The 24,381-nt window shown below is 39.2% G+C and overlaps 1 protein-coding gene across 11 annotated transcripts in view; it reads left to right on the top strand.

Moving 5' to 3' along the window:
• Positions 1–20,370, top strand: part of LOC127380398 (bromodomain-containing protein 9) — a 36,844-nt gene extending 16,474 nt beyond the window's left edge. For 4 of the 11 annotated variants that reach the window (XM_051609213.1, XM_051609212.1, XM_051609211.1 and 1 more), the window contains 10 exons: positions 756–888; positions 3,011–3,086; positions 5,023–5,118; positions 5,898–6,030; positions 13,020–13,131; positions 14,671–14,709; positions 15,906–15,977; positions 17,240–17,342; positions 18,549–18,716; positions 19,434–20,370. In XM_051609213.1, coding sequence (XP_051465173.1) covers positions 756–888; positions 3,011–3,086; positions 5,023–5,118; positions 5,898–6,030; positions 13,020–13,131; positions 14,671–14,709; positions 15,906–15,977; positions 17,240–17,342; positions 18,549–18,716; positions 19,434–19,534 — 1,033 coding nt within the window. In that variant the 3' untranslated portion in view covers positions 19,535–20,370. Of the gene's footprint in view, positions 1–755; positions 889–3,010; positions 3,087–5,022; positions 5,119–5,897; positions 6,031–8,439; positions 9,381–13,019; positions 13,132–14,670; positions 14,710–15,905; positions 15,978–17,239; positions 17,343–18,548; positions 18,717–19,433 lie in introns of those variants that run through there. The other 7 variants (XM_051609214.1, XM_051609220.1, XM_051609219.1 and 4 more) reach the window with 3 other exon arrangements.
• Positions 20,371–24,381: the final 4,011 nt, after the last annotated feature.

The following is a 24,381-nucleotide window of genomic DNA, read 5'->3' as shown; positions in this document are numbered from 1 at the left end:
ACAGTATAATGAAGACTGCCATAGCCAGCCTACTGATATCTTCACACATCCCTTTATAATGCTGCTTTTCTCTGATTTTATCTTAGCTATGTCCTATTCAATTTAAGTATCCTTATTTGTTACTTTTTATTGATTTGGTGGTTTAATGGAAAGCGATATACTGAAAGATAAGCATTACAATCTTTAATTTCAATGAGAAGTAATGATGTGATTGATACTGATTAAGAATTCTAACTGCCAATATTAACAAACATAGGAATTGAAGGACTCCCTGTTAGACTAGGAGCAGTACCCTACAAGCAACTAAATTACATAATCCTCATAAATGCAGCCTGTTGTGTTTTGTGGTTTTTTTTTCTCAGATTAGAATTACAGAGTCTGCATTCCCTCATCATGTAATTTCTTTTCTGCACCTATTTGGAATTTGTGAAATAGCATAATTGTGCATGCAGGGGACACACACGGCATTCACCTTGTACTGCTGTGGTTTTACTCCCAGTCTCTGTTTTGTAATACTTCCTTTATTTTAATCAAGGTACAGAAACAATTATGTTTTTGAAGTTCAGTAGTTCGGTAGTTCTCAGCTTCTGCTGCAAAACTTCAGTTTCATAATATGATTATAATTCCAATTAAATGCTGAAGGAGACTGACACTGGGAGAGGAATGGGACTGATTGTTCCATTTAGCACACCTATAATTCAGCCCTTTGTTTTGTTTTCGCTTTTAATTTCTACAGCTACTCTTCTCTTTCTTAGTTGCATATTTGAACCAGAGGGAAATGCATGCAGCCTGACAGATAGCACTGCTGAAGAACATGTCCTGGCACTAGTGGAACATGCAGCAGATGAAGCTCGGGATAGGATCAATCGCTATCTACCCAACAGCAAGGTCTAATGCACAACAAAGTTCACAATTCCATTTTGTATCTGAGTATTGAATGCTTTGTTTCATCCTAGGAAATAGGCTATTACCTGAGACAGTAACATGTAGGATGTATGCTCAGTATAGTATACCAGTATGACTACTGATTATTGTTTAATTCCCACTGAAGCCCATTCTGGGGTGTCGTAAATGGGTCTCAAGTTGTATTGTGTGTTGGACATCTTTAGAAATTCTCTTGCAGGAAACGGTGAAATGTTGCTTAGCCTTGAATATGGCTTCCTTAATTGCAGCCCTTAGCATTGAAAGTAATTAAAATACCATCACACTCTTCTTACTTACCAGAAAAAGCAAACTTAGGCATGGATTGAAGGGTTATTAGGAATTCTGCCTCCAACCTAAGGGATTCAGGAATTTCCAAGTGTTAAATTACTGTTTTCAATGAGAAGTCCAGAGCCTCTTGTAGTTTTGTACCTACAAGTAGTAGCTCTCAGCTGTAGCACATTCTTGTGTGAATACAAAATATGCATCCTTTAGCGACTAGGAAAAGATAACAATAGTTTGTCTATGTTGGAATTTTGGACAATGCTAACCAAAGGTTTGATCATCTTTAACATTCTTCTGACAGTTCTATATATTTGGGTTTTTGTGCTGTTCCAAGAGCTAGAAGGAAAAGCTCTTAGTTCAGTTTTCTTAGCACACTGTTTATGGGCTGCATGTTTCTTACCTATATGGTGGATTCTTTCATTACTTCATGCGAGGGTTGTAGTGAATGCTACAGGCATTAGGTACAGGTCTATGTTGAAAAACATTTACTCTGTTTCTCTTCTATCATGAGCAGTCTCATTACCACCATTGTACTTTGTCCTAATTTCTCATTCTGTCAAATATTCTAGTGACCACTGCAATCAAAAAATAATCAGGATATTTCTACATCCTGCATTTTCCACCTATTTTTTAACAACTGTTGCAGAAGAAACATTTTTTTTGAATCATTAGTGGCAGCTGTTTTGTGTTGAAACTTAAATGTCTATTTCTTGGACAATGGCCCTTGTTATGCACTCACCTTAAGCTCAACTGGATTAGGAAGTAAAGCCTCAAAGAACTGTGGTAGAAGACTTACATTCTTTATTATATTTCTGTTTTGTTGGATAATTAGGAGACTTGCTAGGATTGAAGGCTATTTGAAACCTCCAAAGTAAGACTGGCTTTTAAAAAACCCTTTAAAACCAAACCAATCTTCTGCTATTTGCTAGTTTTACTGAAAAGGCCTGCATCATGTTGATGCTGTCAATGGTCAAGAAACGCAATGGTCAAGAAAGAACTGTTCTAGGTGTGCAGCTCTTAATTGTCTAGGCTTTTAGTCAGCTACACAGCCCACTGCAGATCCCACTGAATCTAGGCAACGCTGACATAATCTTAGAGTTCAGCTAAAATAGAGGAGTTCAATTTACCTGGAAGTCTTTTCTGGTATTTTTTTAGGGACAGCATAATTTAATTTTCCTTCTTTACTGAGAAGTTAGCCTTTTTTGCACAACTCATGTGTAGTCAGTTCTGACATCAGCTTACTTTGTTGCTTCCGTTCTAGGTCTGTCTTTACAGACCCCAGTGTGTTCCATTGTCTTTCACATCTCTGGCTGTCTTTTTAGTATTGTATTTGTGTGCTCTGGTAGGTTGGTCATGGCACTTCTTCTTCTTTAATAGTTTGATAGTGTCTTCATAAAAGTACTTAGAGCAAGTTTTGAGTGAGATACAAAAACAAGCAGTTCAGTCTCAATTTGAAAAGAAACGTGAGGTGGATTGTGGATAGGAGTTACAGTTCTGCTTCTAAAAAGAAAGTGTATTCTAGGCTTGACAGACAGCTTGTCTCCATACTAATTATAATGGAATTGATTGTGTCTTGGATCCAAATTTTAGGACTGATTTAGGAAAATGAGTAATAAGTTTATGTATGACATACAAGCATTTACTCCTAAGTCTTCTGTTCTGAAGCATTTGCTAGGCAGTGATAAATAGTTGTGACTGAAGATTCCCTCTGCATTTTATAGTTTCTGTGCAAGTAAGCAACTCCTTCTTTGAGTTTGGATGATTTTGAATTACTGCCTCTATATCTCTGTGATTGTATTTACAGATTGGTTATCTGAAAAAAAATGGAGATGGAACTTTGTTATTTAGTGTAGTAAATTCATCTGATCCAGAAGCAGAAGGTAAATGCCATCATCTTTCAAGCAAACATTTCTAATGTTGATTGTTGTAGAAGATTTTGAAGACTTAACTGTACATATAGATCTTGAGGTATAGATGAGGGGCTTTTATTAAAATTTTTTTCCCTAAACCATTTTCCCTAACAGCTGTATTTAGTATTTCAAATATAAGATGTTTCTTTGCCTTTCAGATTTTCACTCTTCAGATTCTCTGTTTTACTGATGCTAACAGGTAGAAGATACCTATTTATAAGTACTCATACATTGCTACAACTTTATAGAGAACTTGAAAAGCAGGCTTTTCGTTTGAGTACCCTGTAGTGTTAAAATCTAATAGTGATTGAAAGCCCTATAATCCTATGTAAATATGCAATGCATAGATGCAAATACACAATCATAACTTTTTAAAAAATCTCCTAATGTGAATTATTAACTAAATTTCAGTTTTAAGGTAACTAGGTTTTGCTTAACTGTTTTTCTTTATTTCCTTGGTCTCCTTTGGGGTTTTGTTTTCATTACTACTATACTTTATTTATATTATTTTAGGCTTTCCACCTGCTTTAGTTTCAAGTTCTATGTGCGGAAGTTTTGAAAGTTTGTAATGAATGAAATGTCATAGTCTTTATGCTGCTATATGTCGTGTTGATTTACCACTTTTTTTTTTCTCTGCACCTTTTGTTATTGGAATTTATTCACAGCTTGCCTGTTGTTGCATTAATGAATGCATGAACCTTTTCATTAGTTACATTTAGGTTAATTTTTTCATTGGGAGGTACAACCCTGTAACTCTTACTGCCTAAATTCCTTTTTGTTTGTTAGGAATTTTTACTGCAATGAAATTGAGCATTTGGCTGCCATCTGACATCCTTATTTCTGGAAAAAAAAATAAAATAATGTGATTTAATACCTCAAATCATACCATTGAAAATTTAGGACAGTGATGGTAATGGAAGCTGAGCAACCTTCTTGTGTGTTGCAAAGTACTATACTGCTTCCTGATGTTTCTGTGCTTCAGAATCTTTTTTGATTCTTTGAATAGTTAACACTAGTTACATTGATATTACAGCTAATACTGTAATCTGAATGTTTATTGTAGTTTGTTTTGGATTTTTTTCTATCCCGGTAAGGTTCCAGGGATAAACTTGCTTTCTGTTGTTATGTAATAATGAATAATTACCATTAGATTGCATAACATCCAGAGAGGCTGAAAATAAAGTGGAAATGTCCTAGATATTTTGGGGATTTTTGTTAGTTTAAAAGCATATTCCAAATTTCTGAGCTATTTTAATTATGCAGTTCTCAGAACTTTAGGAGAAGGATTGCAGTTGGACACAATTTTTCACCATGAGGCCGGTCTCCCAAGGGAAATGGTAGATTCCCCCACATTGGACAGTTTTAATTCTCAGCTTGATAGGGTGCTGAGCCATGTCATATAAACTATAGTAGTACCTGGAAAGGTTGGACCAGATGGTTATTGAGATCCCTTCCAACCTGGCATCCTATGATTGCTATAGCTGTAATGGTAATTTTCTTAACAAGATTTTTTTATGTTCTGTCTGGATTTCTATTGATAAACTACCACTTAGTCAACACAAGAAATTGATTTTATCACTTCATAAAATCTGGACCTTGAATGTTTATGAATCAGCTAGTAAAACTTTTTCAGGTGCTGCTTTATACTTTGAAAGTGAAATGACTAGGCTGTAAATCTTGTGAGTAAAAGATGGAAACATATTTCCAGCATGTATTTGAAATTTGAATTGACAGCTTGCATTACATTACATATGCTTAATAGCGTATGTAGAGACTAAAAGATATTTAGCCTTTATGGTTACTGCAACTTTTAAAAATAGCAGAATCTAAATATTCACCATAGATACATTTTAAACTTTAGACACTTTTCCAAAAGTTATTATCTTCTTTTTGTTCAAATTATTAGAGGAAGAAGCTCACCCAGTGGATCTGAGTTCCCTGTCAAGCAAATTATTGCCAGGCTTCACTACACTGGGCTTTAAAGATGAACGAAAAAATAAAGGTAAATGCCAAAGAATGTGTTTTAACTTCGTGTTAAGTGTTTGAGCAATTTCTTCATATAGAATAATTTGAGATTATACCTGACTCCAAATGAAAGTTCAGGTGGTTATTTGTATAATATATAATTATTCCATTTACAGCAAATGCAATTTTAATTAAATTGCTAACTTGACTTGTTAAACATGACTTAATTAGAAGTTTATGCATTAATATTTTGCCTTAGTCTTGTAGCCACACTAGAAGCTTTCCAGTAATGGTACTCCGTTTTCAATGGAGGTAATAATTTTTCCTGAGCAGCTGTGCTTAGAGTTGAGAAAAAAACCCCACACTTTTGGTCAATTGAATGTCTGTATTATATGAGAAAGATTTCATAAACTGTGGGGTTTTTTTCTAATATTATTGAAATTTTTAATAGTTTATAATCTGGTCTCCAGAAAATCACTGGCAAAAACCACTGAAATAGACTCATGCAAAAAGCAGAAATATAAAAGAGGTGGGGGGGTTAATAGCTCTTTTTTGTAGTGGGGTGGTTAACTTAGTTCTTTATTTCCAGTAGTATAACTATGGTTTGTTTTATGGTTAAAGTAATTGTGCTGATCCTAGAGTCTGGAAATGCCCCTGAAATACAGATGTTGATTTCAGTTGGAGGAAAAAATATACTGCACTTTATGTATCTGTTTCAAAGAACAGTCTTTTTTTCCTCCCCTTTTTCCCCCATCCCCCTGCCAGTCATCTTTTACACCTGTGTTCATTGTTTGTCTCTTTATTCTACCTGTCTAGTAACCTTTCTTACAAGTGCTAGTACAGCACCTTCCATACAAAACAACTCTATATTTCATGATTTGAAATCAGATGAAATGGAACTACTGTATTCAGCATATGGTGATGAAACTGGGATACAGTGTGCCTTAAGGTAAGCACTTCCTTACTGGGAACCCTAACATTCATAGCATTTTTATAAAGAGCAATTTGGATTAAATGTCAACTAGGGGCTTCCAATTCCTGGTATTTTTTTTTTCTAAACTTACTTTTAAAATAGCTCACTATAAAAGTTGAATCTGTCTTTCATCCTGGTTGGTGGGCAATTTTTTGGTTTTGGGTTTGTTGGATTTTTTTTGAAAGGCTGTTATAGATGTTATTATTACGGTCTTTGGCCTCAGAATATTGGAGATTGCTAAAGATACAGCATTTTGCTTTGAACTCAGCAGTAAGTAAATTTAGATATGCAGTAAAATAATTCAGTGACTTTAAAACATTGATGTTTTTCAATAATCCCATATCATAGAATCATAGAATGGTTTGGGTTGGAAGGGACCGTAAAAAATCATCTAGTTCCAATGTTCCTGTGTGGGCAGGGACACTTTCCATTAGATTAGGTTGCTCAAAGTCCTGTCCAGCCTGTCCTTGAAGGCTTTCAGTGAGGGGGCATCCACAGCTTCTCTGGGCAACCTGTTCCAGTGTTTCCCCAATCTCGCACTAAATAATTTCTTCTTACTATGTAATCCAAATATACCTTTGTTAACCTTAAAACTGTTGACCCTTGTCCTGTTGCTACATGCCCTTCTAAAAAGTCCTTCCCACACTTTCCTATAGGCCCCCTTCAGGTACTGAAAGGCTGCTATAAGGTTTCTGCAAAGCCTTTACTTCTCTAGGCTGAACAACCTCAACTCTCTCAGCCTATCTTCATTAGAGAGGTGCTCCAGCCCTCTGATCATCTTTGTGGCCTTCCTCTGGACTCACTCCAACAGTTCATTGTCTTTCTTTGGGGATCCAGAACTGGACACAGTACTACAGGTGGGGTCTCATGCGAGGAGAGTAGAGAGGAAGAATCACCTTCTTCAACCTGCTGGCCATGTTTCTTTTGATGCAGCCCAGGACTGTTGGCTTTCTGGGCTGCAAGTACACATCACTGGCTCATATTGAGCTTCTCACCAACAAAGATCCCTAAGTTCTTCTCCTCAGGGCTGTTCTCAATCCATTCTCTGCCCAGGTATCTGTATTTGTGCTTGGGATTGCCCCAACCCATGTGTCGGTTGGCATCATTGAACCTTATGAGGTTTGCAGGGGCCCACCTCTCAAGCCTGTCAAGGTCCTTCTGGACAGCAACCCTTCCCTCCAGTGTATCAACCACACCACACAGCTTGGTGTCGTCAGCAAACTTGCTGGGGGTGCACTCAATTCCACTGCCCACGTTGCCAACAAACATTTTGCACCGATCCCAGTACCGACCCCTGAGGAACAGCCCTCGTCACTGGTCTCCATTTAGACATCAAACCATTAACTCTTTAAGCGGGACCAACACGTGATCCATCCGTCGAATCTGTATCTTTCCAATTTAGAGACTAGGATATTGTGCAGGACAGTGTTAAACGTACTAGTCCAGGTAGTTAGGTCAGTTGCTCTCCCCTTGTCCACCAATGCTGTAACCCCCTTATAGAAGGCCACTAACTTTGTCAGGCACAATTTGCCCCTGGTGAACCCATGCTGGTTGACACCAACTGCCTCTGCATTTTCCATGTGCCTTAGGAGAGCATTCAGGAGGATCTGCTCCATGATCTTGCTGGACACAGAGGTGAGACTGAGTGGCATGTAGTTTCCCAGGTCTTCGTTTTTTCCGTTTTTGAGAATGGGGTTATGTTTCGCCTTTTCCAGTCAGTGGGAACTTCACCAGACTGCAGCAACTTTCAAATGTGATGAAAAGCAGCTTTGCAACTTCATCAGCCAGTTTCCCAGGAACCACGGATGGATCTTGTCATGGACTTGTGTACCTTCAGGTTCTTTGTTTGGTCTTGAACATGCTCTTCTCCTACAGGGGGCAATCTTCCTTCTCCCAGTCCCTGCGTTTGCCTTCTGCAAACTGGATGGTGTGACCAGAGCCCTTGCTGGTGAAGACTGAGGCAAAAAAGTCATTGAGTACCAGCCTTCTCCAGATCTCTCATTACCAGGTCTCCTGTTTCATTATGGAGAGAGCCCATGTTTTGCCTCGTCTTCCTTTTATCAGTAATGTACCTGTAGAAGCTTTTCTTCTTGCCCTTGATGTCACTGGCCAAATTTAATTCTGTCTGGGCTTTAGCCTTCCTAACCTGATCCCTGGCTGCTCAGACAACTTATTTCTTTGTACTCCTCCCAGGCTACCTGTCCTTGCTTCCACTGTCTGTAGACTCTTTTTACATCTAAGTGTGTCCAAGAGTTCCTTGTTCATCCATGCAGGACTCCTGGCATTCTTGTCTGCCTTCCTCTTTGGTGGGATGTATTGCTCTTGCACTTGGAGGAGGTTATTCTTGAATATTGACAAGCTTCCTTGGGCTCCTCTCTTTTCCAGGGCTTTATCCCATGGTACTCGACCAAGCAGATCCCTGAAGAGGTCAGAGTCTGCTCTCCTGAAGTCCAGTGAGTGCAGGATAGTGAATGTGCTTCTTACCCACTCTGATACCCTAAGAGTCCTGAATTACACCTTTTTGGGGTCACTGCAGCCAAGGCTGCCCTCAAGCTTCATGTTGTCCACCAGCCTGTCCATGTTGGCGAGAACTAGGTCCACCACAACATGTTTACTCACCGGTTCCTCTACCACTTGGAAAAAGAAATTGTCATCATTGCATTCCAGGAACCACCTGGATTGCTGGTGCCTTGTTGTGTTGCCCCTCCAGCAGATGTTGGAATGGTTGAAATCACCCATGAGGACCAGGGCTTGTGACCACCAAGCTGCTCCTGTCTATCTATAGAGAGCCTTATCTGCTCAGTCTTCCTGGTCAGGTGGCATGTAGGAGACCCCCACTGTGGTGTCACCTGCCCCTGGCTTCCCTGTAACCTTGATCCATCAGCTCTTGGTCAGTTCCTCATCCATCCCCTGGCAAAGTTGAATGGACACCGGGTGATCATTGATGTAGAGGGTGACACTCCCTCCTCTTCTCCCCTACCTGTTCTTCCTGAAGAGCTTGTACAAATCCATTCCCATGCTCCAGTCATAGAGTCATCCCACCACGTCCCAGTGATGCCAGTAACATCGCAGCTCTGCAGGCAGGCACACGTCTGTAACTCCTCATGTTTGTTCCCCATGCTATGTGCATTTGTGTATAGGTATTTAAGTTCAAAACAAAATTTAATCTAAATCCAACGTTGTAAAGAAAGACATTAGGAATTTCTATAAAAGTAATTAAAGGTAAACGATATTAGGAAACAAAGAAAGTTACACTGATTTGTTCTGGGGTTTGTTGTTTTTATTTTGGTTTTTGTTTGTTTGGGTGTTTTTTTTTTAGAGAGGTCTTTCCAAAGTAAACTGTGTCCATCTCAGTAGATACTAAAGGAAGTGCCACAGCTGCCCAATTTTCGTAGGTGTTGTAACAAATACAAATACTTGCATAATTAAACGAGCATGGACAGCAGTTTTCAATTCAATGGATATTCCAGCCACTTAGACCTTGGCAGAAAGCTCTGTCAAAACAGATACAAAGAATAGTAGCTTTAGACTCTTAAGGTTATCTCATGACAAATAATTGTGTAAATATCTAAATAGACATCTAAGTATGAAGACTTTAGGTTCCCGACCCCTAGCCCATCATCAAAGCGGCTTGAACTGAGAATGCACAAAGAAGCTTTTTACTGTCTGTAACCCGATGACAAATTCTTTGCATTTCAACAGCGGACAAAATGTGCAAGGGACTCCTGCACTATTTGCTCCTCAAAATAGCATATAACTAGGGTTAGTCAGGACTTGCATCACCTTGAAGATTTTACCAGCTTTAGAAATGCAGCTGAGCATCAAGGAATGAAATGTAAAGGAAAGACCCTGCCGACTAACCTGTCACTACTTTATTGTTAATTGGGTATCTCCAGATCTTTCTCACTGAAATCATCACCTTGCTCCACCCCATTCCACTGAGCCAGCAGTTTTTGTCCAGGTCTGTGGCAAAATGTGACTGATGGCAGGTAAAGTGCTGCAGAACCCACTAAAAAGTTTAGTGTTACGAGCTCATTTCAAGCAAACAGTTGGACAGTCAAAGTGTTAAACAGGACTCAGAATGGCTGTGCTTAAGGTGATAATTGCTGGACTGATTGATTGGCCGGCCCCAGGACAGGACGCATCGTTAACCATACAGATAACAACAGGAACTGGAATGCTCCGAGTCAGATAAGCCATTGCTCGAGTAAATCTTGAAATCAAACCCCTAAGACAAAACACCCCTTGTCATGGACAATGTACGTTCATGTGTAAATATTCTCTGTGCTGTTACTATGGTGTGCTAGTTTCACGGCATTGGCTTGCTAGCATCCGATCCTGCAACAAGATTGTAACGAACTTGGTATCTCATCTCTGTGTGTGGACTGGACTTTGCACACTCGGAAAAGAATCAATTTTTGGGACGACAAACAGAAGACAGTGGTCACTAGTAACTGATGATATTTTAGGGACATTAAGACAGCAAACTCAGCTGGTCACTTGCTGACAGTGTGGCTGCAGACTGAAACAAAGAAATTGAACTCAACAGCAAACAAGTCTCCGTTAAGTAGGTATTCTTCATTGACTGCGCCAGGGCAGCACTGTGGATATCTCCACCATAAGTGCTCCAATGAGTTAGCAGAACACCCCAACTAATCTACAGCAAAAACATGCATATTCAGTTTTATGCCAGTGAGTTCCCAGAATTACTTTACATAGTCATCTTTGTAATTATGCATACTCGAGGGTCTCCTGTGGGGGTCTTTGTTGATTCTAGTCTTTTGTCTTCTTTGTCCCGTCTCCTGTCCTGGTCCTGTCTCCCCCAGGTAGATTGCCCAGGTGGGTCCAGAATCAACATGAATGTTATCGGTTGGCACCACAGGTCTTAGAAGACTTGATGTTATCAAAGCCTGCAGAATGCTTGGCATAACTGGCTGACAGTTTCACAAAGCACATTGTTTTAAAAGTAACCCATTCAGCTAACTTGGTAAAACAAAGTCATCATTTTAGCAAATTCCTACAACTATCAAGACTTTGATACTGTGGGGGACTGAGGTGCAAATCCATTCCCTCATTCCCACAGCAGTTATTTCCCAAGTTAAAGATGCTGGAATGGATCACACATAGGTCCCTGTTAAAAGCAAGCAAACAAAAAACATCAACCTCCAGTCTCACCAACTTTTCACCAGCTTGGCAAGAAGGCCTGAAAGAGACTGAAATGGCTCTTCAGGTACTTAAAGTCAAGAAATCCAGTTTGCATTCTCATTACAGAAAATGTATCTCCTTGGTTCCATCACCATACCTATGTGGAGTAGAAAAAGTAGCAGAAAAAAAGTCAGACAACTACAGGATCCTCTCAAAGGCACCTGATGTCTCTGGAAGAATTTTGTATTTGCAAGTTTTCAGTACTTGAACAAACACTTTTCTAAAGCAGTTTACACTTATTCTGATTAAACTCTTAATTTATGCTCAAGACTGTGACCAGATGATCAGCAAAATTTCTGGTTCTTGTTCGTCAGCAGAAGAAGGAAGTATCAGCCAGACTTAAGGAAGTGGACTAGTTGCTCCCTAGCCAGTTAGGCCTCCCTACTATTCAAATTGTTAATTAATGAAATGCGTTGATTTTGTTGTGTATTTGTACCTGCTCAAATCTCTTACCTATTAGGGATATTAGTGATTGAAGCTTACTTTCATCTTAGCACAGTCTAACATTCGTTTTTGGTGTGTGTGCACAAACACATACCCACTGTGTATTACAATACCCTCCAGCCAAAAATGAAGAAGGATAAGACAGTTCTTATCTTTTGCAGCAACACAAGTTGCAGAAACAAGTTTGGCCACTTCTTTTCATAGGCATCTGTAATCTGCCAGAGGATCAATGTCTGCCTCCCCACAAGCTACCTGGAATTTCCAGGTGAACAAAAAAAATGATGAACCAGAATGAAGGCTATAAAAGGAAGGTATGACTACCTTTCCTCTCAGAATTTTGTTAGCACTCCAGGAAACACCTGTGCAAACACTCACTCCATCTTCAAAGTTAAGTAATATATCTTGAATGGAAGAGCATTTACAAAATGTTACGTTTGCAGTTTCCAGAATTAATATTTTTTCCTACATCAAGATTTTAATCTGCAATCAAAGATCTGAAGATGAGTAAGTCCACCTGCTGCTTCAAAGCCATTTGTAAGAAGGACGTGCAGGATCCGTTCTAATTCCACAGACTGGGGGAAAAAAAAAAAAAAAAAAAAAAAATTATTTTTAAATACTAGCAAAAAACTACGGAGCTCAGCATCTGACATCTTCGTGTAGAGGGTGACAGCCCCTCCTATTCTCCCCGACCTGTTCTTCCTAAAGAGCTTTTACCCATCCATTTCCCATGCTCCAGTCATAGAGTCACCCCACCGTATCCCAGTGATGCCAGTAACATCATGCACGCGTCTGTAACTCCTCACGTTTGTTCCCCATGACGTGTGCATTTGTGTAGAGGCATTTAAGTTCAAAACAGTTAAAGCCACCTGAAAAGGAAAACACCACTTTTCATTAAATTGCCAGTCTTGGAGGGAAAAAAATAATCACAAGCTTTTTGCTTTTGTTTTGTTTTGTTGGGTTTTGTTTGGTTTGTTGGTTTTGGTTTGGTGGGGCTTTTTTGTTCGTTTGTTTTGGTTGGTTGGGGGTTTGTTGGTTGGTTGGTTTGGTTTTTAACCCTCTACCAGCGATAGTTCAAGTGAAAATCTGCTGGTAGTTGTGAAAAACAAGATTGCACATAGATTTACTTTTATTTGAAAAAGAAAAAAAATCATATCTTAAGGGCTTTAATTGCTTTTCTGAAGCAGCACAAAAGAGTAAAAGAACAAGGAAATTCTAGGTGTAACGCGGGATAGCTGGGGAAAACCATATTATAAGCTGAACAAATTTTTACGGAAATAAACATTTTCTGTTATGTTTACATCTCGTATTCCTTCTAGTTTACAAGAATTTGTGAAGGACACTGGAAATTACAGCAAGAAAATAGTAGATGATCTTCTGGACCATATCACTAGTGGAGATCATTCCAAAACTACTTATCAGCTAAAGCAGGTGTGTACTTGATGTACATAAATGTCCCAAGTTCATCAAATCAAGAATCGACCTGTTTGTTTTTCAGTGTTGGATGAGATACTTTGTTTTCCACTGTCAGTTTAGACAATGCAGGCTTAGCATGTAACCATGCGGTGAACCAAATTAAAACCTGAATTAATCAGCGGACAAGTAATATTTTTCTTTTCTCCAGATACATCAGTTCTCCAAAGGGGTTTACTGTGTGACTGCAGAAAGGAGGAGGCAGGTGCAACATAGCAAGGGGAGGAAGGGACCAACCAACAACTGAAGGATGATTGGGCAGCCCTGTCACTCAGTGTCATGACTTATGCATCTGCTGAGTTATATTGCAGAACAGAGAGAACTGGAGAAAAGATTAATATTGCTGTACAGGTATCTATTACCCAACAGTGGTAATTTTTAAATTCACATAGTATGTCTGAAGGAAAAACTTGTAACTTCCTTCCAAAAGCAGTTTACCTAGGAAATTTCGTACTAAGACTGGAGAAGATATTTTTCTCAAAAGTTTGTATAATTCTAGTGGGAATATTTGCATTCTCAAGAAAAAACATACTACCAGGAACTGCTATTTTTTTTTTTTTTTTTTTCATGGTATCTTCACTCTGAAAACCACTCTCAGTTTGAAATAATTGTCTGCTGTTTAAAATAGTGGCATTCTGAATGGTTCAAGAATAAAAACGGGTGGAGGGGGAAGAGGGTAGGAGAAATGAGGTTATGCTAAATCTCTGCAGACTTGTAAGTAGAATAGGATGAGTAATGTTTTGGGAAAAGGAGACAATAGAATGAAAAATACGGGGGATCCTTCAGAATTTTCTGGATACTTATTTTCCAGTCCGTACTGGAAAAAAAATAATGTATTAAAAAGGAAGAAATATAAAAGATTACTTACAAAAAATCTTGAAAGTTCAAAACCAGTATTTTGAGTATTATTCTACATCTAGAAATGTGTGTACAACACACAGAGCTTAGCTTTAAAATTAACATGTGCCTTTCCCTTTTTGCTACCTTGGACTATGAGTATTGTTCCAAATGAGAATTTTTGAATACCTTTCAAATGGTCAGTGTCTAGTTGCACCTAGAAATGCTGTGCAGTTGTTACATGTGGATATCAACAGATTTTGTGCTATAAAATGTTGTTTCATTGATGATGTGCTATGGTGTTTTCTGTATGAGTATTTTGTGCTGCTACATTTGAGTAAGAATTAATATATATGAAAGTGCAACCTTAAATTATTTGGAATCAGAAGTTACTAAAGTAATGACCAAGATGCTACGCTTGAATAGAAAGTCTGTGGACAGAAGAAATAGTTGAAGGGAACTTAAAGATGAGCTAAAATGCATAATACTAAAAAAATTCAAATCGGTAGCTGTTACATTGTAATTTCATTTACAGGTACATGAAAAAGCTGTCTCTAGCTTCATTTTGTGTGCAAAATTCAAGTCTACTTGAAATTGTACAAGAGAGAGGTCTTTCTCTTATGTCGAATAAAAGTAATTGTTAGTATTCTTTCTTTCCAGAGGCGAAACATCCCAGTAAAAATGCTGGATGAAGTTAAAGTAAGTTATGCTCGTACTCAGCCTGTTGTTTGTTTTTTTACTGGAAAAAGTGTTTTGGCATTTAAAGTAGAGAAAGCTCTATTCTCTGGGCTTCCAATTTCCTGATTTTAGGTTGTCCTGGTTAGTTCTATGTTATTTTCGTGAATGGTCACCCATTAGAGAAGAGCTAGTCTTAATTTTTTATGAAGGATCTATGCAAACATCATGAAACGTAATAGCATTCTGTGGTGGCCTAAGATCTAGTCACGGTAACCCAGTAAAATACACAAACTGAGATTATTATTATCATCGCAGATGATACTAAGTGGGGCAGGAGTGTTGATCTGCTTGAGGGAAGGAAGGCTAAGCAGCAGGATCTGAACAGGCTGGACTAAGGGGCCAAGGCCAGTTGTATGCCAGGTTCTGCACTTCGGTCACGACAACCACATGCAGTGCTACAGGCTTGGGGGAGAATTGCTGGAAAGCTGCCTGGTAGAACAAGACTTGGAGGTGCTGGCTGACAGCCAGCTTAACGTGAGCCAGCAGCATGTCCAGGTGGCCAAAAAGGCCAACAGCATCCTGGCTTGTATCAGAAATAGTGTGGGCAGCAAAGTGATTGTCCCCCTCTACTCAGCACTAGTGAGGCTGCAGCTTGAGTACTGTGTTCAGTTTTGGGTCTCTCGCTACAAGAAGGAATTTGAGGTGCTGGAGCATGTCCAAAGGACAACAAATCTGGTGAAGGGTTTAGAACACAAGTCTTACAAGGAACAGCTGAGGGAGCTGGGGTTGTTCAGTCTGAAGAAAAGGAGGCTGAGGGGAGACTTTATCGCTCTCTATAACTACCTGAAAGGAGGTTGTGGTGAGGCCGGTTGGTCTCTCAAGTAATCTGCAATCGGACAAGAGGATATGGCCTCAGGTTGCGCCAGGGGAGGTTTAGATTGGGTACTAGGAAAAACGTCTTTACTGAGAGAGTGGTCAAGCACTGGAACACGCTGCCCAGGGAAGTGGTGGAGTCACCTTCCCTGGAGGTGATCAAGATATGGGTAGATGTGTCGCTTCAGGACATGGTTTAGTTTGCGTGGTGGTGTTGGGTTGATGGTTGGACTCAATGATCTTAGAGGTCTTTTCCAACCTTTACGATTCTGTGATTCTATGATTATTCTTAGGGAACATAAGCTGCAAAATGCTAAAATCTAAAATATGGTTTGGTTCTTTAGGTTGTGCCAGTTGTCATAAAAGAAGAACACAAGTTGCATAATACCTGTCTGGATTCTTCCAAACAGACTATGGTAAAAAGATTTGTTTGTAAGAAAAAAAAAAAAAAAGACTGTTGAGACATTCATTTTGTTTCAGTAGATGGATATGCATGCTCTGAGGCAGATGGTTAAAATTACAGCATCTAGAATAAGCTTTCAGTACTTAAAATGGCATCTCTGTCACAGTCTGTTTTGGTTAGTGACTGTTTGTCCTGTTGTTCTGTATTCTATAGTTTAAGTCAGCGTGCTTAACTAAATCTCAGAGGCAGAAAGACCACTGTCTTTCTGATGATGTCTGTTAGAAAGTAGGGGTAAATAATGCATATCTTTTGCTTTCACAGCTGCTAATCAAATCTTTAGGTGGTACAGGTTTTATCTTGCAAAGTATTTGTGACAACAGAAGATAATGCACTGTATTCCATTGCATTTTATGTAAAAATTGTATTAATTACATTATAGCAACTAATAAGGGATATTTAGAAAAGCATACGTTTTATGTTTTGTGGAAAGGTTTGTATTTCTCTAGAAGGTGACTGGTTAATGCGTGATAGTGATACGTTTCATTTTCATATTTCTGGAAGATAATATCTGCTTGCTTATTTATCTGCATGTCTTACTCTTGCTGAAATAGGCAACAAAAGAGAACTCTGATAGAATGTTTTTTGAAGGTAAATGAGTTTTACTTTGATCTCTTACTTTTTGCCATTACATAGCAGTATTGCAAGAGGTATGAAAACAATGAAATTGTTGTAGTGCAGGCTGTATTTCATTATCTATACGTATAGAAAAATACTTGAGAGACCAGCTCCATCTGATACTGTATATGGGGAGGCCCACCCTACTGGTTTTATTAGTCACATACTAAAAATTTTAATAAATCCAGTGTTGCATTGAGGAGGTGAGGGAAAAGGTGATCTGGGAGTGCTTTGTTATGGAGGATACTGATGATGCTTCGCCATCTGCCACAGTTCTGCCATGGGGCAGGGATGGGTTGAGCATGTAATTGAGTTGCAGAGGGTTTGGTAATGTTGGTTTCAACAGTCTGGGATGATGAGAAGCAAGATACTTAGACTACCCTGCAAATCCCTTGCCATTCATATGACTGCACTGTCCTGGAACCGTGTTTGAGCTACGTGTGAGTTGCGCGTTAGCCAAGATAGTTATGGATGCTCCAGTCTTAAGTGCTGTGGTGCGCACTTTCAAGAGTATGGATTCATGCATTTACCTTAAACATTAAAAAGTTCCTATGACAAGCTTGTCACTATTGCTAGTCTTTGTTTCTTGTGTTTTAATAGGTTGGAGAATCTGCTGGAGACAGTAGCACTTCTGATTTGGACTTTCTCTCTATGAAACCGTATTCAGATGTATCTCTTGATATTTCTATGTTAACTTCGCTAGGTGAGTAATTAAATATACAAGCCATCAATTACTGTTTATTTGTACCATTTAGGCAAATAAAAGCTGGATTTGCTAAGAATAAAAAAGTTTTCAAAAAGTAGTAATAAATCTAGATTTGATGTAGGTAAAAGTCTAGGGCTGGTAGAAGATAAATGAAACATTGCTCTGTTTTTCCTTTGAGACATCCATGTGCTAGCCAAGCTAACTTTTCTTGTACCACTGAAGAAACTAAAGTATTTGTACCTCACAATTTTGATAGCTTTCCTTTTTTTTCATGTGGTCACAGTAACACAGGTTTTAAGAATCAGCATGGAGCTTTGGCTCAGAAATATTATTGCTTCATATGTTGTCTTTTGAAATAACTTGGGAGGTAGGTAAGTATGTGAAGCTAAATCATTTTGGGACCGCTTGGCTTGTCCCAAAAAAATCAGAAGAAACTTCAGGTGTTGCAAAGAATTTTTAGAGTCAAATAAGGCAATTCTATAAAGGTATCAGGGTGTTGTTTCAAGTACACATCTTTGATAAGTATCCTTCTTTATATACTACAAGAAGTAACGTTCCCATTTCTGCAGGCTGCTCAAATGTCAAATGTATCAAAAATATCATCACCAAAAAAACCACAAAATACTGCTTTGTGATTTAATTCAGAATGTGAAAGGTGCCAAACAATCTGTTATAAAACATAACCTAGGTAAATGAAAGCTTAAAGAAAAAAAAAATTTCTACAGATTTGTCCTACAGATGTACTATTCTTTGAAAGCCTTCAGAGGAAAGAACAGCGAATGTTGGCACATACTTCCTGTTCTTTCCAGTTTTGCAGTTTTATGTGGCTTACTATAAAATCAGTGTAGCTGGAGAAGATAACTGTTAGGGATTTCTTCACCTCCGTAAATTACATATTCTGTTTGAACTGTGTTTTAAGTTAGATATTTAAGTAATCCTTCTACTGGATTCCTCTCCTTTTGCTGCAAAATAAATGCATTATTTCATGTCTGAAGTTTAACAGATGAGGAAGACAATTTAAGTTCAGATCTGCAGCTATTGCCTTTCAGAAGTGCAAAGGAAAATGCAAGGTTGAGGTCTTTTGTGTAGTAGACAGCACGTGTGTGAATTTATTTTAGAATTTTTTTATAGTGGCTTGATAATTCATTAATCAATCTGCTAATTGCTAAGTATGGGGTTTGGTTGCTAACTGGTGGCCCTTAGGGAAAGTGAAGAAGGAGCTTGATCATGATGATAACGATTTACATCTGGATGAAACAACTAAGCTGCTGCAGGACCTTCATGAAGCTCAGGCTGACAGAGTGGGATCCCGGCCATCATCCAATCTGAGTTCCCTCTCCAATACCTCTGAAAGAGACCAACATCATCTTGGTAAAGTTACCTGTGTCGCTGAAGTTGCAGTACGGCTGCTCTAATTGAAAATAGTTAAAACTTAGTTTTTAATTTACATAAATCTTTGTGTGAAACTGCTCTTATAAAACAGTGTACTGACTACAGGATCATGATTTAATTTTCAAACATGCATAGGAAAGGTAACTAAGATGATACACTTTTGGCCTGTGGGATTATGGACACTAATTGTAGATACTTTTTTATTAGACGTAATTGTGAAGTAAATCGACACTGACTGGCACTGACTATATGCACTCACATTTTATGCCCTTAGAAATACTAGGGAGCACACAATGTTTATTTTACTTTGCCATAGTTGTATGCAGCAAGTAGCAGGTGGGATTCTACAACAGCCTTCCATTGTCAACTGTGAAATTCAGTGATAAGACAGGATGATAGGTTACCATAACACTTAGCAGTTTGGTGCCATGTCTGAGAAGGTAGGAGATGCTGGTTGGGTGATACTCAATTACAGTTTATACAACTTTTCAACTCAGAGTAACAGAATAATGAGTTGCTTTTTCAAAAAGGATCTAAATTAGTGAAGAATCTTGTAATTTCTTTTTTTACATATCCTGGTTAAATAGCTTGTAAATGTCTGTATTGCTTTAAAAGTCTGATACATAGGTATCTCTCTATTATTTTGCTATGCTTTTAAAGGCTTTGATTTTTATTTTTTTTTTCTATATTCTACAGGAAGCCCTTCTCATCTAAGTGTTGGAGAACAACAAGACATGGCTCACGATCCCTATGAATTTCTTCAGTCTCCAGAAACCTCAAATGCCACTACTAACTAATCTGTATATATTTTGTATTTAAATTGTAATATGTTTTTCTAAAGTTTTTGTCCATGGCAGAAACCTAAGTTTTTCCCCCTTTTCTGTGAGGTTGCCTATCTATTATTATCATATATGCTGGATTAAACAAAAGAAAAATACCTAGTTAGTACATCATTTTGTTAGCCATGTACCAAAACCTGCTCCTGATTTGTTTATTGAAGGAGGTTGCTGTATACTCGTCTGTAAATCTTGAGTGAAAAGCAACAAATTATGTGTTAAAAACCCCTGTTATTTTATAGAAACTAAACCTGATAATTTTCCCGGTGTCATGGCAGCAGTCATGAAATGTTTCTAGTAAAATTATCTACCAAACATCTTCATGGAGGAATATTTCATTTCAGCACTGACAGAATTGCATGAATTGTCATCATTATTATGTTTCTCATCTCCTAACCCTAATTATCTGTAGGAGTTCAGTCCTAAATCCATATTGTTAAATCTTTTTTTTAATCACTCTAGAGAATACTTACTTTGAGAGTAACGGTATTCTGTACTTGCATTGAAGTGCTCATTGCAAGAATTCTACCCTGGATCTAAAAAAGATTAATGTTTTTGTGATCCCTTGTGTCATGAAACACGAACAAAATACGATTCTTAATATTTTAAATTTGGCATATATATTTACTTGGGTGGGAAAAATACTGGATAAGGTGTGCTTTTCAGTAATTTTATAGTAAAACTTCTATAATTTAGTACTGATGTAACGGAGGGGTTTTATACCATTGGTATGTGCAAGCTGGACAAATGTCATGAATTTACAGTATTTTGTAAATACTAATAAAAATACAAAAGCACTTTTGATGTTTGCAAATGTCTTGTTCTTGCTTCCTCATGGACACTCATTTCAGACACAAAGTCTGAAATACTAGATTTTTTTTGTCTGAATTTTTGTGTTGCTTCAAAAGATAAACTTCATCATGCCATATGTAGCTGTAAACAAATTTCTAGGAAGCGACACAGAAGTCTGTCAGATAACTGCTATCAGAGTCTTAATAAAATCTAAATAGAGTGATCTGTTTGCACAAACTAGGTATTTGTGGTCTGGGCTGTTTCCTCTGCCTTCCCCCTCTGAGATGCCTGTTCCTGGCCCCTCTGATGTATCACAGAATGGTAGAGGTTGGAAGGGACCTCTGGAGATGATCTAGTCCAAGCCAGTCCCCGCTAAAGCAGGTTCACTTAGAGCAGGTAGCACTTAGAGCAGGATCGTGTCCAAGCGAGTTTTGAACGTCTCCAGAGAAGGAGACTTCACAGTCTCCCTGGGCAGCTTGTTCCTGTGCTTTGTCACCCTCAGTAAAGAAGTTTTTCTTCATGTTTAGATTGAACACTTCCTGTGTTCCAGTTTGTGCCCATTGTTCCTTGTCCTGTCACTGGGCATCACTGGAAAAGTCTGGCCCCATCCTTCTGACCCTTGCCCTGTAGATAATTATAAGTACTAATTGCAGAATCACACAGAATCACAGAATCGAACAATCATCATAGTTGGAAAATACCTCTAAGATCACCAAATCCAATCATCCAGGCATGGGAAAGAAAAAAAAAACCCAAACAACGAAACACCCCACAAAGCCAACAACATAAGATCCCTTCTGTCTTCTGCATGCTAAACAGGCCCAGCCTTTCCTTACAAGAGAGATGCTCCGGTCCCCTTGTTTTCTTTGTAGCCCTCCGTTGGACTCTTTCCAGTAGTTCCTAGTCTTTCTTGAACTGAGGAGACCAGAGCCGGACACAGTACTTGAGATGTGACCTCCCCAGAGCTGAGCAGAGGGGGAGGATAACCTCCCTTGACCTGCTGGCCACCCTCTTAATGCACCCCAGGATGCCATTGGCTTTCTTGGCACACTGCTGGCCTGTAGTCATCCTGTTGTCCACCAGGACTCCCAGGTCCTTCTCCCGCAGAGCTGCTTTCCAGCAGGAGAACCTCTAACCTGTACTGGTGCCTGGGGTTATTCCTACCCAGGTGCGGGACCCTACACTTGCCCTTGATGAACTTCATTAGGTTCCTCTCTGCCCAGCACTCTGGATGGCAGCACAGGCTTCTGGTATATCAACCACTCCTCCCAGTTGGGTATCACCAGCAAACCTGCTGAGGGTACACTCTCATCCTTCATCCAGGTCACTGATTAGTATGTTGAACAGGATAGGACCCAGTACTGACTCCTGGGTGACACCACTAGTTAAAGGCCTCCAAATAGACTCCGTGCCACAGATCGCAACTGTCTGAGCTCTGCCTTCCAGCCAGTCCTCAGTCCACCTATCTAACCCATGCTTCTTAAGTTTCCCTATGAGGATTCTGTGGGAGACTGTGTCAAAAGCCATGCTGAAGTCAACGTAGACAACATCCACTGCTCTCCCCTCATCTACACAGCTACTCATGCCATCATAGAAGGCTAGCAGATTGGCCAAGCGTAATTTCCCCTTGGTGAATCCATGCTGACTACTCCTCATAATCTTCTTTTCCTCTACGTGTTTGGAGATGACGCCCAGAACTAGTCGTTCCATGACTCTACCAGGGATGGAGATGAGGCTCGCTGCCTATCGTTTCCTGGGTCTTCCTTCTTACCCTTTTTGAAGACTGGGGTGACACTGGCTTTCCTCCAGTCTTCAGGCACCTCATCTGATCTCCAGGACCTTTCAAAGATGATGGAGAGTGGCCCAGCAATGACTTCTGCCAGCTCCTTCAGCACTTGCAGGTGTATCCCATCCAGATCCATGGACTTGCCAATATTCAGTTTACTTAACTGATCTCTAACTTGATCCTTCTCAGTCAAGGGAAAGTCTTGCTTCGTATAGACCTTCTCTGCTACCTCCAAAGTCTGCGACTCCTGAGGGCTGGCCTGAATGGTAAAGACTGAAGCACAGAAGGCATTCAGTAACTCCACCTTCTCTGCATCCTATGTCACCAGGGCACCTGCCTCATTCGACAGCACACCCTGCACAACATATGGACGATATGGATTTCACCACTTGTTGGGTACCAAACTGTCTCAGTGGTTACACTCAAAAGAGTTGTGTTCAACAGCTCGATGTCCAGATGGAGACCAGTGATAGATCATGAGACCTACGCTTCTCCACCCCCAAAAAAACCCAAAAAGAAACTCTGCAGCATGACCTTCACACTGCCAGTATATCATTCTTGTTTCTTGCCTAAATACAGAACCGAGTGAGTATCTTAGCTACATCAGCTGCCTTTGGTGTGTCTTGTTTTTGCTGCTCAGGTGAAAAGTTTTGGTCACGCAGAAAAATTTCTGGCTAATAGTGCTAATTATCTGTGACAACATTTAAAATGTTGGAGTGAATTTTTAATCCTGCAAGCTCTTTGATTATCTAGTTTTTCAGGGTGCATACGTTGTATTGGTCCAGAAAAGCTAGGATGGTCCAGCCAGAATGGGCAGGATGAGAACAGGCTGAGGTCATAGCAGAGCCAAGATACTCATTGCTTGAATTATTGAGAGATTATTGTTATTTTTGAGTATATAGCAAACATATTCCAAAGCGCAAATGTGTAATTTTGTGTAATTTTTTGAACCTGGACCAGGTATTCCATGTAAAACAACTTCAGGGAAAATTTTGGAGGGTCAAATTAAATGTAAGTACTATGATATCATTGTTTTTTGTGTAGTAATAGAGGCTCAGGTTTAAAATTAACATTCAGGTTACCATTCAGATACCAGTCCCATCCTAAAGAAATGCCCAACCTTCACCGTTATGTTACTAGAAGTAACCTGTGCCTGCCTTAAAGTAACGTATTGATTCTAGGCTTGGTTTGTGAAAAAATGTTACAGCAACACATGAATCAAGGGAGAGATGAACTCCACAAACAGCATCTTTTGAAACCAAGAGGACTGTGTTTTACAAGCAGATGAATTTGATCACATCTTCATGTTTCTATTTGGTATTTTAAAATTAATTCTTGGTTTGCAATAACCCCAGAGGAAAATATGTTAAGTAAAATAAACCCATTTATTCTGATATACATAATAAAAGCACTGTCAAGTGTGTAAACATACCCCGTCACTTCAGCCTCTGGATAGCTGAATATATCTAATCAAGTATTACAGTTTTGTTAGATTTTTCATACAAAATAAGAAAGTGTTTCAACTTTTTATTAGAAACCGTCTTGAGGACAATTCTTATTAAGTCTGATGATTAATAGGCTTACATAGACTCTCGTTTTTACCAATTCTACACAGTTTGTATAAGAGATTAAAATTAATTTCTGTTTTCTTGTATAGGGTTTCTTTTACCTGTGAAAAAGAGCACTGCAGGAGTTTCCAAAGCCAGAGAAACAATTCCTGCAGACAAAAGCAGTATCTGAACTGGGTAACTGGGTTCAGTGTTTTCTGTATAAGCCCAAATGCTTTCTATGACAGCACAATGTGAACTGAGCATAGCTTGAATGGACAGCTTAAAGGACAGGATCCTGATCTGTTGCATGACCAGCACTAAAATATTTGGTGTAATAGCAGCATCACTACTTATTTTTAAAAAGCAATTACTGAACGGACCTGCAGTCCACGAAGGGTGCTAGTGTATCTCTCTGCAGAGCTCCATTCTAGCCTGTGGGCTTCCAGTGCAGATCAAGACTTTGCATTTCCCCTTGTTGAACTTCACGTGGTTCCACTCTGCCCAGTTATCCAGTCTGTCAAGGTCACTCTGAATGGCAGCACGTCCATCTGGTCTATCACTTACTCCTCACAGTTTTGTAACATTGGTCTCCGGCTTTCCTAACCCCATCCCTGCATGATCAGCCAGCATCTCTATGCTCCTCCTGGGTCATCTGCCCCTACTTCCGCCTCCTGTACATT

This window comes from Apus apus, chromosome 2 (genome assembly GCF_020740795.1).
Source record: "Apus apus isolate bApuApu2 chromosome 2, bApuApu2.pri.cur, whole genome shotgun sequence".
NCBI lineage: Eukaryota > Metazoa > Chordata > Aves > Apodiformes > Apodidae > Apus > Apus apus.
The sequence above is the reverse complement of the archived record's forward strand: the minus strand, read 5'-3'. Positions and strand labels throughout refer to the sequence as shown.